Genomic DNA, 14,020 nt, shown 5'->3' on the forward strand with positions numbered 1-14,020 from the left:
GGAAATCACCCTGGCATAAATGCAGTCACTCTACACAGGAAGCGAAGATCAAGTTCAAATGCACCTCGGCCCCCGTTTCTAGCAGCACTTTCTGAAGGAGTGGCCGGCTTCAAAGCTATCTATTTATCTGATGGGGAGGTGGGGGGGGTGCATTATGGACCTAATAAGGCAGACCACTTCAATAGTCTTCTCCATGGGGTGATTTAAGAAAAACCTTTTCTTCTGCTACACTAGCTAAAGAGTTTTTCTGGCTGATGAAATAAAGGAGACTAGAATTTAGCACTGCCCTTCTTGCCAGTAAAATATACCACTGCTAGTGCTTTGGTAGCATTCTGAACACAAGCTTTGGAAAAGGCGTGTGGTCTTTTCTGCATGTGAATACAGTCTTCACAGTCCTCCGTTTTGCTCAAGTTCTACAAGGGACTCAGAAATCCTGAAAGGGTGATTCTTGACAGAGCTCGGTAAAGTATGAATATGCTTTATCATCTAGGAGAGTGATAGTTTACCGCAAAGAGGAGCATTTGGAAAACTCCTGAAGCCAAGGGGACCCAAAGGGACCTTTCCTAGGAAATAAATACACATAACCTATAATGTCTGCAAAAAACACACTTCAAGCTGTATACTGACAAGATTTGATAGCAAGAGCCTAACAGAGATGTACATTTGGAATGTCTATCATCCAAATCTGACCCACATAGAACAGTAACTAATCTGAGTAAAAGGACCTCCTAGTTTTGGATCTGAACCAGCCAGGTTAGATCTAGCTACATGATCGTTAGCTTCTCGTTTCTTTAGGGTGTTGAGAGGTAGAAGAAGGCAGGAATAGGACAAAGCAGTTCAGAAGGAACCTGCCTGCCAGGTATATTGTTCATAGAGAATACAAAGGTGAGGGGTTTTGCACTGATAATCCAAACTGTGAGCAATGCACAAACAATAGCTAACAGTCAGTAGGGCTGAATAGTTTAATACTTTACTCCACCACTAGTGTGAACAGAGTCTACAAATGAGGCTATGAGACAACTAATGCCCCAGCCTCCACAAATATATTTCAAAGTATACAATCATTCCACAATTCACATCAATGAAAGCTTCTCTAAACTCAATAGGAAACCCACAATGAGAAGCCAGTATCCGATAGTATCCGTCTTCAATATGTCTTCGAAGGCCTGTGGGCATGTGGTATTTTCAATGTACATAAGATTTCTCCAAAGCCAGACATTCTTACAATTCAGTTCAGACTGCATTACTCTCTGTGCTGCTGTCTCTTGCAGAAGGAGATATTGAAAATACCGCACGCTCACAAGCCTTTGAAGATTTATCGAAGCTTTAGCTTTTCTCACTTTCTCCCGACACGTCCTGGCTATTTGTTTGAATTCCTCTTTAGTGATTTCTCCCTTTTCCCATTTCTTGGACATGTCTCTTTTAAATCTTAGCTTAGTTGAAAGTTCTTTAGACATCCATTCTAGTTTTCTTAGAAACTCCCATTTTTCTTCCTCATTGGAACTGTTTGAAATTTTGCCTTCAAGATCTCACTTTTTAGAAACTCCCACCCATCGTGCACTCAATTCTCTTTTTGTATTTTTAACCACGGAATCACATCAAGAAGTTTCCTAGAAGCTTACTGAAATCAGCTTTCTTAAAGTCTACAATGCATGTCTCACTATGCTTGGAATGCCCTTTTCACTATATAACAAACTCCAGGAGAACATGGCCTAAGGAGCCTACCATTTAAGGAGCCTACCACTTCCACCAGCGGCGTAGCAAGGGGGAAAGCACCCGGTGCACTGGTGCGTCCTCCGCCGCCATCCCGAAACGCCCCGTCACTCCCCGGAATGTCCTCGCCACACCCCCACAGGGGCACGTGCCTGGTGCGTTGCGCCCCCATCCCCTTGGAGCTACACCTCTGACTTCCACTCCATCAACCAGGTCATCATTGTTGGTTAGGAGCAGACCTAAATTGGCCAATCCCCTTGTTGCCTCTTCTATCTTCTGGACTATGAAATTGTCTGCAAAGCCAGTGAGGAATTTGATGGACCTTATAGACTTTGCAGAGTTTGACTTCCAACAAATATCAGGATAACTGAAATCTCCCATTCATACTACATCTCTCCTTTGGGAACATTTGGTAATCTGTTTCAGGAAGGCATCGTCCAACTCTTCAGTGTGGCTTGGGGGGTCTATAATAGATCCCGAAAATATTTATTAAATGTTTAATTTTTTACAATTGATGTGAGCTTTATTTCCTTGTAATAGAATGACTGTTAATTGTTGGAAGTATAACTGCTCACTTGTATATGTTTTACTTATTTATTTTTGGGTCACCGCTCTACAAATCTCTTCCACCAGCACATGATTGTTGAAAGCCGCATTGGTTGATGCGTTTCTTACCGAATGAGCAGTGATGCCTGTTGGTATTGGTAGACTTTGTGCCCTGTATGTTTCTGCAATACATTTTTGCAGACACTTGCTGATGGTTTGAGTAGAAATCTAGGAACCCTTGTTAGGATGGGACACTGAAATGAAAAGAGCTTCAGAACGTCGGAAGTTCTGTGTTCGAATAAGGAAAGCTTTGAGCGCCCGACGGACGTCTAACGTATGCCAATATATCTCCTTTGGATGACGAGGATTGGCACAAAAAGTCGGAAGAAAAATTTCCTGACTTCTGTGAAATACGGAATTGATTTTCAGAACAGAGGTGGGATCAAGTCGGAGAACTACCTTCTCTTTATGAAAAACGCAAAGGGAAGGCTTGGCTGAGAGAGCAGCTAACTCCCACAGAGGAAACCAGGTTCATTGAAGGACTCAATAGAATCCTCAAAGCTGCTGCCTTTGGTGCTGACGCCACCCTAGACATTATCTCCTTTGCTGCCAGGGCAATGGCTCCTCGGAGGGTGGGAGAGGAACTAGATGATATACAAGTGCCTGAGCAAGCCTCACGTCTCTTCCAGGCTGAGGATGACCAATATTTGCTTTCCAGATCAATGGCGGCCCTCAATCTTCAAGCAGCTGATAGAGGGGAAGAACCTGCTAAACGCAAGATCAGATCTAAGCATAGGAGAGAGGGGGGACTCTTCCCAGCCCCCAATGCGTCTGCCAAGGTTTTTCCCTTCCCTGAGAACTTTGAGACACAGATGACCCAGGAGTGGGATAGGCCTACTGCAAATAGACGGTACCCCAGATTTTTGAACAAACCTTATGCAGCCATCTGTCAGGGGTTTCCTGTACCCAACAAGGTCCTGGATTAAATGGCTTGGAACAGCTGCCCCAGCTGCAGGAGTGTCTATGCAAATAACAGAAATTACACACTCATATTTAATCAGTTTCTAAAGATAAAAGATGAAAAATAAAAAAGATACACACTGCTCTTGTAAGGGCTAATTATAAGGAGGGGGCTCTGACCTGCATGGCCCATCGTGGCCCAATCTCATCAGATCTCAGAAGTAAAGTGGAGTCGTATCATGACCCTCTAGTGCACAGGTGTCAAACTCACGGTCCTCCAGATGTTATGGACTCTGGACTTCCTTGGACTCCCATCCAATGACTGACCAGGCCACAACCCCAGACTTGACCAGTTAATGAATCAATACTTTGAATGCAGATGTTGGCAGGGGATGATGGGAACTGTCGTCTATAACATCTGGAGGGCCGTGAGTTTGACACCTATGCTCTGGTGTCTTAGCCTAGGTCCTGCCATATTTCTGTCTACTGAATGCTGACTGCTTAAACAGGCCTGGGAATGTTTCCCTGCACCAGTCTGCCCTTATCTCTGCAGCTGCGGGATGGTGGTGGAAGCTGCAGTGTTTTCATCCCAGTTCTCACCAGCTGAGGAATGTGTGAGGCTGTGAAGCAATACCTTCCCACTTCAGAGGAGGGAAGGGAGGGTTGTGGGCCTGACGCATCTGTACTGGGGGATTATAATTGCTTTGCCTGTTTTAATGTGCTCAGTTCTAACAATACAAGTCAACAGCTTTCATATGCTTGCCATCAAGAAATGAGAATTCTGCATTCAAAGTATTGATTCATTCACTGGTCAAGTCTGGGGTTGTGGCCTGGTCAGTCCTTGGATGGGAGTCCAAGGAAGTCCAGAGTTGCTTAACAGAGAAGAAGAAGAAGAAGAAGAAGAAGAAGAAGAAGAAGAAGAAGAAGAAGAAGAAGAAGAAGAAGAAGAAGAGGAGGAGTTTGGATTTATATCCCCCCTTTCTCTCCTGCAGGAGACTCAAAGGGGCTGACAATCTCCTTGCCCTTCCCCCCTCACAACAAACACCCTGTGAGGTGGGTGGGGCTGAGAGAGCTCCATAAAGCTGTGACTAGCCCAAGGTCACCCAGCTGGCGTGTGTGGGAGTGTACAGGCTAATCTGAATTCCCCAGATAAGCCTCCACAGCTCAGGCGGCAGAGCTGGGAATCAAACCCGGTTCCTCCAGATTACATACACGAGCTCTTAACCTCCGACGCCACTGCAGATAAAGGCAAACCACCTCAGTTTCTCTCTTGCCTTGAAAATCCTGCAGGTTTGCTGTAAATCAGATGGCACTTGATGGCACTTTCCACCAAAATAGAAAGGGGGGACAGAACCAGGAAGTGTTAAATCCATGTGACTTGGGAGCACAACCATCCAAAAAATCTGCACCACTCAGAAATCCTGTCCTGGACGAGGATGAAACGTGTTTGTATCAGCAGCGGCGGCGGCAATTAATTGCAAAGAGGGGCATCTGGCAAACTCTTGAAAGCGAAGGGAACCTTTCCTGAGACACAGATGCACGTCGCAACCCATCATGTCGTGCAGGGATCCCACCCGAGCGGGCTCTGGGGGAGCGGGGGCAACGGAGGGCGGCGGGGAGGGGCCGCGCAGGAGACCCCCTCCCCCCTCCCCGCCCCGCCCTCGCGCTCCCGGGAGCGCCGCCTCGCCAGCCCGGAACGGTGCGTCGCGCGCCCGGCGGGGCAGCCGGAGCGGTTTGTGGCGGACGCCCAGCGCAGCCCCGCTCCCTCCCGGCCATGGCGGCGGACATCACGCTGCTCTTCAAGGCCAGCGTCAAGACGGTGAAGACGCGGAACAAGGCCCTGGGGGTCTCGCTGGGCGGCGGCGGCGGCGGCGGCGGCGGCGGCGGCGACGACCCCCTCCTGCTCCTCAAGCGGGCCGGCAACGCCCGGCCCAAGGGCGACTTCTCTGGGCGGGCCCGCGACGTGGTGAGTGGCGGCGCGGCGGAACGGTTAGGAGGTGGCTCCGAGGGTGTCCGCGCCGAGGCCCCGGCCGGAAACAAGGCCCCGCCCACAGAAAGCCCCCTCCGCAAACACCCACCTGCAGCGGGGCCAGCGCAGCAGGGATCAGGGCTCGGCCCTGGGGGCGAGGTTGGGGTCCTGCAGCTGGGCGAAGAGGGAGCCAGCGCGTCTTCTGCTGCTCCAGAGACTTGGCCAAGGAGTAACGGGTGCAGGAAAAGAGATGCCACCTGAGCGTTAGGAAGGACTTGAAATGCACGTGAAATGAACAGGTTTAGAATGGGTGACACCTGGTTTGACAGCAATACATGCGAAAGGGATCGGGGAGTCTTAGTAGACCACAAACTGAACAGGAGTCAGCAGTGTGATGCAGCGGCCAAGAAAGCCAATGCAATTCTTGCTTGCAACAATAGGAGTATAGTGTCTAGATTGAGGGATGTAATTGTAAATCTCTACTCTGCACTTGTCAGATCTCACCTGGAATACTGTGTCCAGTTCTGGGCACCACAATTCAAGGAGGAAAGCTGAAACAGGTCCACAGGAGGGCAACCAAAATGGAAAAAGGTCTGAAGTCCATGCCCTACAAAGAGAGGCTTAGGGAGCTGGGGATGTTTAGTCTGGAGAAGCGTAGGTTAAGGGGTGACATGATAACCATGTTTAAATATTGAAAGGGATCCCATGTCGAAGAGAGAGCCAGCATGTTTTCTGCTGCTCCAGAGACTTGGTCAAGGAGTAACGGGTGCAGGAAAAGAGATTCCACCTGAACGTTAGGAAGGACTTGAAATGCACATGAAATGAACAGGTTTAGAATGGGTGACACCTGGTTTGACAGCAATATATGCGAAAGGGATCTGGGAGTCTTAGTAGACCACAAACTGAACATGAGTCAGCAGTGTGATGCAGCGGCCAAGAAAGCCAATGCGATTTTGGGTTGCTGCATCCATAGGGTAAAGTGTCTAGAATGATCAAAGACATAATAGTGCCTCTCTATTCTGCATTGGTCAGACCTCACCTGGAATACTGTGTCCAGTTCTGGGCACCACAGTTCAAGAAGGATATTGACAAGCTGGAACAGGTCCAGAGGAGGGCAACAAAAATGGTAAAAGGTCTGGAATCCATGCCCTTTGAAGACAGACTTAGGGAGCTGGGGATGTTTAGTCTCGAGAAGAGAAGGGTAAGGAGTGACATAGGCAGGTTTAAATATTTGAAGGGATGTCATGTTAAAGGGAGAGCAAGCTTATTTTCTGCTGGTCCAAAGACTAGGACAAGGAGTAATGGGTTCAAGGTGCAGGGAAAGAGATTCAACCTAAACATTAGGGAGAACTTCCTGACAGTAAGGGCTGTTGGACAGCGGAATTCACTGCCTCAGAGGATGGTAGTCTCTCCTTCTTTGGAGATTTTTAAACAGAGACTGAATAGCCATGTCAGGAATGCTTTGATTGGATATTCTTCCATGGCAGGGGGTTAGATTTGATGGTCTTGTGACCTCTTCCAACTCTATTATTCTAACTCCCAAAGGACAGCATCTGGCCCTGCATTTGCTGGCTCATAGCAAGTCCCACAGCATTCAGTGAATCTGCGTGGCCAGCTTTCCAGGTGGGTCTAAGGAAGCACAACCAAAGGCCTATTTGTTGTATGGTTGTGCAAGATTGGCACCTGTTATAACCATCAGTTGTTAATCATGACAGCAGTTTTTATTCATATAATGAAATTTGCCAAAGTGAGTAAAACACTTTTACATTGCTCTTTTTAAGTTAACATAAATCTAAATGTGAATCTAAATATTCCTAGGGATCTCCCAGGAATTACAATGAAGCTCCAGACTACAACATCAATTTCCGCATGGAGAAAATTACTGATCTGGAAGGCTGATTATGGCATTAGGCCTCACCATGGTCTTTCCTCTTCCCAAAACCTGCGCCCCCCCCCCCACCCCACCCCAGGCACTGCCCACAGATCTATAGGAATTTCCCAACCCAACTGATCTGGCTGTCCCATCTTACTCCCTGCTCATTACAAAACAGACTTAATGATCTGACAGTTATAGCCTTTATTTACCAGTTTTATTGTTCCCCATAGCCTACTACTCTTTTTTATAGTTTTATAGTCTTTTTAATGATTTCTGAAGCTTTTGTTCCCTTTTAATATTTATGCTTTTATCATTTTACACTTCCTTCCTTCCTTCCTTCCTTCCTTCCTTCCTTCCTTCCTTCCTTCCTTCCTTCCTTCCTTCCTTCCTTCCTTCCTTCCTTCCTTCCTTCCTTCCTTCCTTCCTTCCTTCCTTCCTTCCTTCCTTCCTTCCTTCCTTCCTTCCTTCCTTCCTTCCTTCCTCCTTCCTTCCTTCCTTCCTTCCTTACTTACTTACTTACTTCCTTCCTTCCTTACTTACTTACTTACTTACTTACTTACTTACCTACTTACCTACTTACTTACTTACCTACTTACTTTATGTATTTATACTTTAGATTTATTTGCCACCCTCTGCCGAAAGGCTCAGGGCGTCGCACAACAATACTTTCATGTGCTCCCGATTTCTTTTACCAGTAGATTCTGTTAAACATATATTTATAGTTTTAAAATAATATCATTTTTGTTGTATTTTTGTTACCTTATGCTGGTCTGTGCTGGTCTATGACCTTAATAATGATTTATTGATTAGTACTTTCTCCTTAATGTGTATGGGATTGCATTGCAGGACTGCAGCCCTCAAGACATAGTTACTTGCAGGTCAAAGCAGTGGATCTTGCTTGGGGGTAACTTTCATGGAATTTAGTATGGTCTGTTTCCTGAAAATAAGCATCAGGGGATGAGAATCGTTAGTGTGATCCTGTCACATGACTGCAAAGTAAAATTGTGTACGATGTCAGGACCATGCCTGTCAGTATCGTGATGTCTTGCTGTGTGTGATTTGCAATTGTTTTCCTGTTTCCCTCTTCCCTTCCTAGCAATCTCCTGTTAGCAATCTCCTGGCGCCAGCCCATCTTCAAAGAGGTCTGAAAGGTTCCCAGGTCCTTTGTTGCTTTGTAGTAGAAACATTTGGTGTGGGGCGAAACGGGGCGGGGGGGGCGGGATTAAAAGATATAAGTCCTGGATCTGAGCTCTCTAGCTCAGATCCTGCTTTACATTGTTATTCTTCGCAAGGAATACACTGCTTTTGGACTTTCCTACTGTCTCTGTTATTTCCACATTTGAGAGTCTGACATTAAGTAGGATTTCCTAGTTTGACCCCCGCTCGGATTCATGGCCGGCAAGGATGGAGCTGCAGGCGGGTCCCCGGCTGGCGAACCTGATGAAGGGACGGGGTGAGTTCCAGACAAGGATGAGATGCCCTGCAAACCGGACTTAGGAGACAAGGAGAAGGATGCTCCTGTTCCCGACCGACACGATCCTCACTTGGGTGCCGTGTGAAGCACCAGCAGTGAGGAGAGCATGGGATCGCCCTACTCTTGGGCCCCCAAGGCGGCTGGGCGGTGTGAGTCCACTTGGCTCACGCAACCCATGGACCAGGACATTTACTTCGAGTGGGACTTGGTGGTACAAAGCGAGTGAACGCGAGTCCACTCCGAGGCGGCAGAGCAGGATCACCAGGATCTGCTGCAGTTGCCGCCGCCGCCTCTGGAGGGGGAGAAGTCGGTGCCTGCACCCCCCAATGATGTGCCGCCGGGGCCGCCTGAGCTACAGCCACCGCAGCCCCCGCAGCAGTGGCGGCGCTTGAAGGCCCGTTTCGACGGGACGACAGAGTCGCTACCCTACTTCCTCGTGCAAGTTGAAGCGCGTATGGAGAGGTGCGGCGGTGACTACGAGGACAAGTTCGAGCAAGTACATGAGGTGGGGGCCCCCCTAGAGGGGGTGGCGGCCAGCTGGTACGTGGGACTTTACAAAAGCCGGGCCCCAGAGTTGTGTTCCTTCCCCCGCTTCATGTTAGCACTGCGGCGGCAGTTCGAGGATCCGTTCGAGGAAGAGAAGGCCCGGGCCAGATTGCGGCAAATCAGGCAAGGGTCCCGATCCATGAGTGAGTGTGTCTCGGAGTTCCACCAGCTAGCCGGGGTGGTCCAGGATTGGCCGGAGCAGGTGAAGATTCACTTCTGAGAGGGGCTTCACCCAGAGGTGGCGCAGGGGGCTATGGTGACTGTGGAGCTGACCTCCCTGGTGGGGTGGTACATGCGGGCGGCGAGGCAGAGGTCCATCTGCGCAGAGTGCAGCCACTGAAACAGCGGGGCAATCCCCCACCAGCTTCTCCCTGTGCCCCGTCGGGGGGCACGTCTCTGGCTCGCGGTGGCAAGGAGGCCGGGGAATCTCTTTATGCCCAGCGGCGTCGGCTGGGACTTTGCCTGAGTTGCGGCGGCGAGGAACACAAAGCGGCTGTGTGCCCTAGCAAGGAACCCGACCCTCCGGTAGTCCCTGCCAGCGGTCAGGCGATGTGTTGCTCCAGTCCCCCTGCGGTGCCCGCTTCACTGGAGGGGGCCCTCAGGGGGGCGGGGACCCTAGAAGTGCCGCAGGAGGAGGGTGGTGACAAACTGGAGAAACAGGGAGAGTTCTGGTGGAAGGGAGATCGGCTTTATGTGCCTCCGGCAGCGCGCCTCCTAGCCTTGCGGGGGTGTCATGATGTAAAATCGGCGGGACACTTTGGGTTTTTGGAAACATTGCATTTGGCCTGTAGGCAGTTTTGGTGGAGGACGCTAAGGGGGGATGTGGAAGCTTATGTTAAAGGTTGCCCCACATGTGCGATGGCCAAGAGGGTGCAGGGGCCTCCTCCAGCCCCTGCCAGCACCCTCCGCACCCTGGAAGGTGATCTCCGTGGATCTCCATGGATTTCATCACCGACCTCCTTTCCAGCAGAGGGAAGTTGGTGATCTGGATGGTTGTGGACTTGTTTTCTAAGCAAGCGCACTTCGTTCCTAGGAAAGTCCTCCGTAGGACTTTCCTACGGTCTCTGTTATTTCCACGTTCGAGAGTCTGACATACGATTGGCCTGGGTAATTGCAGTTCTGGTCAGGTTCAATTTGAATAAGTTCCATTGAAATCATGGAAGACATTTAGAGTTGGGATATCTCCAGTTCAAAATTCCAGCTACCTAGAAATGATCAGTTGTGTATTGTCGAAGGCTTTTGTGGCCTCTGAAGATGCCAGCCACAGATGCAGGCAAAGTGTCAGGAGAAAATGCTACTAGAACACAGCCATACAGCCCAGAAACCACACAACACCCCATTGATCAGTTGTGTGTTATAAAATCCTAAATTTTTAAGAAAATAACCATGCATATTACTCCCATTCTGCAGTCACTTCACTGGCTGCCCATCAGTTACTGGACTCAATTTAAAGTAACAGCTATTACATAGAAAGCCTTTTGTGACCTTGGACTCTCATACCTGCGAGACCTTCTCTCCCCCAGCTCTCTTCACCACCACCACTTTGCTCATCCAAGCAGGGCCTTCTGCATGTGCCAACTTGCAAGTGGGCAAACTCAGCAACTGCCCGGACACATGCCTTTTTTGTTGTGGCCCCCACCTTGTGGAATGGACTGTCTGAGGAGATGCAGGAGCAACTGCTCCTGGCTGTCTGCAAATTATGCAAAATTGAATTATTCATGAGGGCGTTTCTACGCAGGCAGTAGGGTAGAATTTAAAAAAGACTTTACAGAGTTACTTAGACAAGTTATGGGGGACTGTGGTCTGTATTGCTGTGTATAGTTGGTTGTGGTTTGGATCCTTTTGTGTAATTTTGCATCATTTAATGTGTCATGTTAACACACTTTGCTTCAGTTCTGTTTTTTAGACAACCCAAATCCTATTTATTATTTATTGCTTGTCCCATCCTAATGATTGTATTGACTTACTCTGCATGATATGCCTTGAGTCCCAGTGAGAAAGGTAGACTATAAATAACAAAAATGATACAATAAAATGAACTTATTTAAAAATATTTTCTTGCTTACACAAGAACCTTGTGCCGGGGTGGCAGGTGCTACCAAATCCACTTTTTAAGAATCTGCACAATCAGATCTTCAGGTGCCTCTCAGAATCCTTGCTGTGTGAAAGCTGACCAGTTTTCTAAAAACACTTGGCAGATGCCAGGACATGGCCCTCACAGGTACCACGCAGGAGAGCCCTGCTGCCGAGAGTTACTCCTCTAGACAGAATACAGTGCTCTTATACAAGGGCCAGGGAATTGATTAAAAAAACACTTTGATTAATTTAATTAGATAAATAACTGCTAAATGTTTTTAAAGCATCTTTTTGTTAATGTAATAAAGTTAATCATCAGCAAATTGCCCTAATTGAATGTAAACACCATTTATTCATTACAGTTTTTAACAAAATTGTGATTGCTTTTTAACTAGAGAGCGGAGGTGCTGTACAAAGAGCCATTGTGCTGTGTGTCATGTCTGTCTTGGCATGCTCGCTGAGAAGAGCTCCCTGGCTCCTCCCACTCGTGGTGTGTTCCTCACTTCAGTACATTCCTCCTGACACTTGGCTTGTGCTTCCCGTCCCCATTTCTTGTGCTCTTGCTGCCCCTGGTCCTGATTTGGATACCAAAGAGCCCATAAACTCTGCCTCCTCTTGTTGCTGTCATGTGACTGAAGTCATTCGATTTCTAGTCACATGCTTGCAGCTCAGAAAGTCCTGAGTCCAGAAAGCTTGAAAGCCACTTAAACTTATTTCTCAACTTGCACAAATCCACGTTACCCTGTCCTGCTAACTCCTCTTTTTTAACACTTTCCTTTTTATTAATCTTGTTCATCACTTCTGCAGGTATTTCATGATTCCTGCTATCTCTGTAAGCCAGTGGAGATCAAATAACCCTTCTATGAGCCTTCAGGGCTTCCCACATGTACCGTACTTTCTATTTCCCACATCAGTAACATTGAAAAGGTGCCTTGTTTTCTCCTTTAAATTTTTTACTGCTGAATTTATTTGGAGTAAAGAAGCATTAATTTCTGTTCTGTCCACACTCTCTTTTCACTGATAAATAAACTATAAGTGGAGCATTATTAGCATCGTTATATTGCTTAATACTTGTAAAAGTCTTGACAAATCAAAAATATAGTCTATGCCGGAATGGGACCTACCCACATAATAGTAGAAAATTAAATTCTTCTCTGTTGGATGAAATATTTGGAAAATACCATGTGCTTCATTCACCTTTAACCAGTCTCTAAACTGGCTACAGAATAAATTATTCCTGATACTCCTTTGTGAAGTGTTTGATTCCGAATTGATGCGTGTGCCGATCAGACTTGTCACGAATCCAGACATTCCTCTTGTGTGTTGATACATGCCAAAATTCAGAAAAGTTTATTTTAAACCTGTCAATTAGCTGTTGATGGTATCAACATCTAACAGAGAAAGGTGTCTGCAAGTAACTAATTGTAACTGTGGATTCAACTGATCCCAGTGTGTGAATATTGAACTGATGTGTTCATTGCATCTCAGAAGCCGTATTGTGTGATCAAGTCAGAGGTGTCATCAGACCGAGTGTTTTTTACACACCAAAAGACTTAGGCTTTTTATATACCGAAGGTTCCCTTGAAAGGAAAACAGGATGTGGTTCAGGATTCAGAGGGATGACTGGGACACAGTAGGTGCTAGATTGTTTTTAAATTCCTGGGGAATTTTGTAGCAGGTTTTGCTCTTGAATGAGATGCCGCTGGATTGTGGTGGCCGCCAATGCCCAGTGTCGACAAGGCTCCACTTGCTTTCTTTGCGCAGGCCCTTGAAGATGGTGATGGGGCTGCCTTCCTCCTGAGGGATCCCTTGTTTTTGTGGTGAAACAAATTGAGGACAGCAATGGAACATGAAAGAGCAGCATGAAAACAACCTAACTATTAGCACTGAAACGAATATTTAATGGAAATAAAAGCCATGCCTAAAAGTCCTGATGCTGACTTTTGGAAACCTAACCATGTTGCGGTCTTTGGAAAGCCCGATGTCCTGTACAGTAGATATTCCAAATTGCTTGGGAACTGGCGCTTGTGCTTGCAAGCTTGGAATGTCCTGGACGTAATTAAGTTGTGGTTGGGCTTTAGAAAAATACAAAGTTCTCGAACTATGATTTTATAAACATGCTGCAATAACATTTCTTTATATTTAACAGTTTCGTATAGAAAACTGATACTCTCACAAGGCATTGATTAAAGGTAAAACATCAAGAAAGGAAAAATATTAAATTAAAACTTCACTTAGGATGTTGACAGTTGGCTTGTAATATCAAACAGATGTGCATGTTCTTGGGATAGTCCTCTTTCAAAACCTTGTTGCAGGGTTAAAGAAAACAGACAGCGACACGGTTTTTTAAAATAAATGTTCAACCCGCTTTTACACTGACTAGACCCTCCCTTGCTTCAGCTTAGGTCCCCTTAAATACTGGGGTGCTAGCGAGACCTTTGCTGAATGTGTCTACAATCAGTTAGAATTAAAAGGGTGCCCCTTATCAAAATGAAGTGGGTCGCAGTCACTTGGCAGAATTCTGACTTGCTGTGCAGCTGGCGCATTTGTTGGTGAAACTGATATGTATGTAGGAACAGGATTCAGTCCACTTTGAACTGTGTTTTTTGGAGATAGTTTATAATAGATAATAGAAAATCATTAGGCCTTCTGGAATGCAGTTAAGTACAACATCGCTTCCTTTTTAATCATAAGACCACCAGGAAATGGCATGATCCGTCACAGGCATTTGGAATGACTAAATGTCAAATTCAGTATGCTTTGGCTTTTATACATTAATAATTGGCTACCAGTGGCTTTATTTTCACTATTATTAATATGGCCTTTCTTGCATAGACAGCTAAAAAGATACTAAAAGAAT

At 46.8% G+C, this 14,020-nt stretch overlaps 1 protein-coding gene across 4 annotated transcripts in view; it reads left to right on the top strand.

Annotated features, from left to right (window-relative positions):
- The first annotated feature begins 4,914 nt into the window (after positions 1-4,914).
- STX18 (syntaxin 18) overlaps positions 4,915-14,020 on the top strand; it is a 57,298-nt gene continuing 48,192 nt past the window's right edge. Inside the window, exon 1 of one of the 4 annotated variants that reach the window (XM_048510147.1) lies at positions 4,915-5,185. In XM_048510147.1, coding sequence (XP_048366104.1) covers positions 4,994-5,185 — 192 coding nt within the window. In that variant the 5' untranslated portion in view covers positions 4,915-4,993. Of the gene's footprint in view, positions 5,186-6,741; positions 6,812-14,020 lie in introns of those variants that run through there. The other 3 variants (XM_048510146.1, XM_048510144.1, XM_048510148.1) reach the window with 3 other exon arrangements.

The sequence above is a fragment of the Sphaerodactylus townsendi genome, linkage group LG10 (genome assembly GCF_021028975.2).
Source record: "Sphaerodactylus townsendi isolate TG3544 linkage group LG10, MPM_Stown_v2.3, whole genome shotgun sequence".
Lineage (NCBI taxonomy): Eukaryota > Metazoa > Chordata > Lepidosauria > Squamata > Sphaerodactylidae > Sphaerodactylus > Sphaerodactylus townsendi.